Source organism: Dendroctonus ponderosae, unplaced genomic scaffold (assembly GCF_020466585.1).
Source record: "Dendroctonus ponderosae isolate FM_Combo_2020 unplaced genomic scaffold, Dpon_F_20191213v2 Dpon_F_20191213_1, whole genome shotgun sequence".
Taxonomy (NCBI): domain Eukaryota; kingdom Metazoa; phylum Arthropoda; class Insecta; order Coleoptera; family Curculionidae; genus Dendroctonus; species Dendroctonus ponderosae.
In genome coordinates this window covers 49,678,429-49,681,305 of record NW_026017110.1, presented here as the reverse complement: position 1 = coordinate 49,681,305, position 2,877 = coordinate 49,678,429, and the positions used below count along the sequence as shown (strand labels likewise).

Genomic DNA, 2,877 nt, shown 5'->3' with positions numbered 1-2,877 from the left:
TGTAACGGAAATGGCCTGGGGTACTCACCTTTGGAATGGGGGATCGAAATTCATGGTATTTCAGTAAATGGGAGCCCCATTTGGGCCCCATTTACTGTCAAATATGACACTGACAAGCGGGAAGTTTCGCACCTGTTCTGGAGATTTCTAGAACTATCTGGAATACCTGGAGAAATGTATATAAGCGACGACGAGAACCAGACAAGGGAGAGTGAAGTGACAGCCGCGCCTGAGTGCAGAAGAAGTTAAACCCGCGAGTCGGAAATCCGTGTTTTCCGTGTGTTATTGTTATCGTTTGTGAAGTTGACATTAATTTTAGAAGTTAGTTTGTTCCTGTTCCGTAGTTAAAGTTGTACCGAGTGGAATAAAAGTTGTAACCAGAAGAAAGAATTTGATACTCGGCCATCCACGTGACAATATTATCTATCACCCCACGGAACTCGCAATAGTATTGTTAGCAGTGAAAATATAAGTGGCTCTTTAATATCACGTTTGGGACCATCACGTTTTAAATCACTGTTGATTTTTACGTTCGTCACAGATTGTGATTACAATTTATTAATCAGTGTAAAATAATGACAGGTAGTGATTTCTTGCACAACTCTATCCGAAACACCCAAAGCAAAAAGAAAACTTTTTTAAGGTGGAAAAAGGGGGTTTGTGCTCACTTCACTGATTGGGACCGAAGCATAAAACGGTAAAAAATATGCAATTTTTCGGCCAAACAGTCGTAAAAATCGACATTTGACTTTTAAGGGTGCAAACCGTCATAAAAACTGCACGCGCAAATGTCAAGCGCATAACAACGTAAATGTCTTAAAATAAGTGCACTTACATTAAAACTGCTCATTTCCGCATGAAAATAGTCCATTCCCATCATGGAAAATCCCTCGATCGCTTGAAGATGACTGGAAAAGGCTCCCGAAGCTCCAAGTGTGTTAATAATGAAAACTGAAGTCTAACACTTGTCAAAGTAAAAAATCAGGATTTCGTAACTAAAATCGCACTATGGGCCGGGAAAATTGCACGATGCCGCAACGAAGGTACGCTGTTCCGTACAAAATCCACAATTTTCCGCAAAAAAAACAGAAAAAAACGCGAAGTTTTGGAAATTTGTTCGGAGCGAAAGGATGACACGTCACTCCATCTAGAAGCCAGTCGAATTCTGAGGAAAATGGTGGATGTGCTTTTGTCTTTTGGGGATTACATCAGTGATGTCGGCTGGTTATAAATGTGGGCAACTTTCTGAGTGAAATATCCGAAATAATACGCCATTAGCAAAACTGGACGAAACTATGTTTAACCACATAGAGTATATCCAAACTACTTAATCAAACACGAGCAAAAAAGCCCTAACTGCAACAGATTATAAGGGTGCCTCTATTTTCCCAAGCACAGCTTTCCATGGGAGAAACTAGCGGCAATAGCGCATAGCATTCGCTTTGACATGAGGACCACAGATTACAGACAACCTCTGTGATCTGTGATGAGGACTACGGACTTAACCCTATATTATGCGGTTGTATTTCTGGAAACTATAACACTTTAAAAGGAATTTGAGCCGAGGACGATGACCGCGTTGATGAAGGCCTCAGTTCGGGACATTCCCGAAAATGCGGTGATTCTCAGCGAAACGGAGGCATTGAAATTTCAAATGGACATAGTGAAAACCTGGAAGAAACCGTCCGAAGTGTAGGTATTCATGTCGGGCAAAAACCGCTTATTACATAGATAAGTTCGTAGATTCGCAATACGATACGGCAGTTACGCGCTAGGCCTGAGCACATTGTTGAGTTCGGTGTTCCTAAACAATCACTTCCGACGGAAATTCATGCTGGGCCACTATGGGGCCTTTTCAACATATATCCCCGTTTGCATTCTTCCTGCCGCTGTGTCGCTCGTCCTGCATACAGAGGTAGGTGATGGCAGTTAATAAAAACCTCAATACGCGTGCTTTCTCCCAGATGATCCTTCGAAAGACGTTGTTGATGAACGCAAGCGATTGTCCTGTTTGCCTGCAAGTAAAGTCAGCAGCCCTCCAGTCTAGCCTGGGGTTAATTTACCCTCTGATGGCTGCCCCCATAGGAGGCGCCGCTGTAAGTACAATACTAAACTCAAAAACCTGTCCAAATAAACTAGTATTTTTCAGTTGGCAGTGCGATACGCAACATATAACATCCCACTGATTCAAGAGAAACCGAAGGAAGTTCTGGAGACTTTCAACAAAATGATGAGAAAAATCAAAACCAAGACGATATACATTTTTTTGTGGCAGGCCCTGTTAGGGGCCACCGTTGCCTACTTTGAGACCAACGAAATTATAGGCATACACGAGAAGTTGAGTGCTCCCAACCGGGACTGATTAAGGAAGTTTTGGACAGTGTAGTCAATGTAGTACAAGCCGCAGATTAAAAACTTGTTTATTATTCGAAACAACATAAATGGAAAGGAAAAATACCATGTGACTTTGTACAACACGCACCCCGAAAATAAGTAACCACATATTATGAACAAAATCTAATCCTAAAAATGAGTAAATATTCCAAAAGCAATTAGTGTTACCTAGAAAAACAACGGTAAGATAATATAAATAAACCTAGATCTAAGTATTCCTGGACATAAATTTTCCTTAGCCAAAAGTTCCCTGAGGTGTCAATTGTTTACCTAAGTTAAAAAGCCCTAAATTTTGAATTTCCAACAATGACAAAAAGGCGAAGAGACCACAACCCTTTGGAGCGGGTTGCGTCAAAACTACTGAATGTTTAAAATAACGTTTCAAACCGGGCCGGCATGGTGGCCGAGCGGTCGCACCGACAGGCTAGCAACCTGAAGGTCCGAGGTTCGAATCCCAGCCGTGCACATGCAAAATCAAAAAGT

General features: G+C 41.7%; 1 protein-coding gene and 1 long non-coding RNA gene across 2 annotated transcripts in view; one reads left to right on the top strand and one right to left on the bottom strand.

Annotated features, from left to right (window-relative positions):
- The window catches only part of LOC125505805, a 71,892-nt gene extending 70,742 nt beyond the window's left edge, over positions 1-1,150 (bottom strand). The window contains exon 1 of the long non-coding RNA XR_007282425.1: positions 836-1,150. This is a non-coding gene — a long non-coding RNA (uncharacterized LOC125505805). The remainder of the gene's footprint in view (positions 1-835) is intronic.
- Positions 1,151-1,444: 294 nt separating this feature from the next.
- Positions 1,445-2,609, top strand: LOC109543438. Its single transcript, XM_019913155.2, has 4 exons — positions 1,445-1,692; positions 1,744-1,915; positions 1,965-2,096; positions 2,150-2,609. Exons 1-4 carry the CDS (start codon positions 1,571-1,573, stop codon positions 2,360-2,362), a joined length of 639 nt encoding a protein of 212 aa, XP_019768714.1. The 5' UTR covers positions 1,445-1,570; the 3' UTR covers positions 2,363-2,609.
- Positions 2,610-2,877: the final 268 nt, after the last annotated feature.

What these genes read in the sequence shown, in the direction of transcription:
- LOC109543438 (XM_019913155.2), top strand. Translation starts at nt 1,571, where the DNA reads ATGACCGCGTTGATGAAGGCCTCAGTTCGGGACATTCCCGAAAATGCG. An exon ending in CGCTCGTCCTGCATACAGAG is followed by an intron (nt 1,916 to 1,964) that starts GTAGGTGATGGC and finishes GCTTTCTCCCAG; the next exon opens with ATGATCCTTCGAAAGACGTT. An exon ending in CCCCCATAGGAGGCGCCGCT is followed by an intron (nt 2,097 to 2,149) that starts GTAAGTACAATA and finishes AGTATTTTTCAG; the next exon opens with TTGGCAGTGCGATACGCAAC.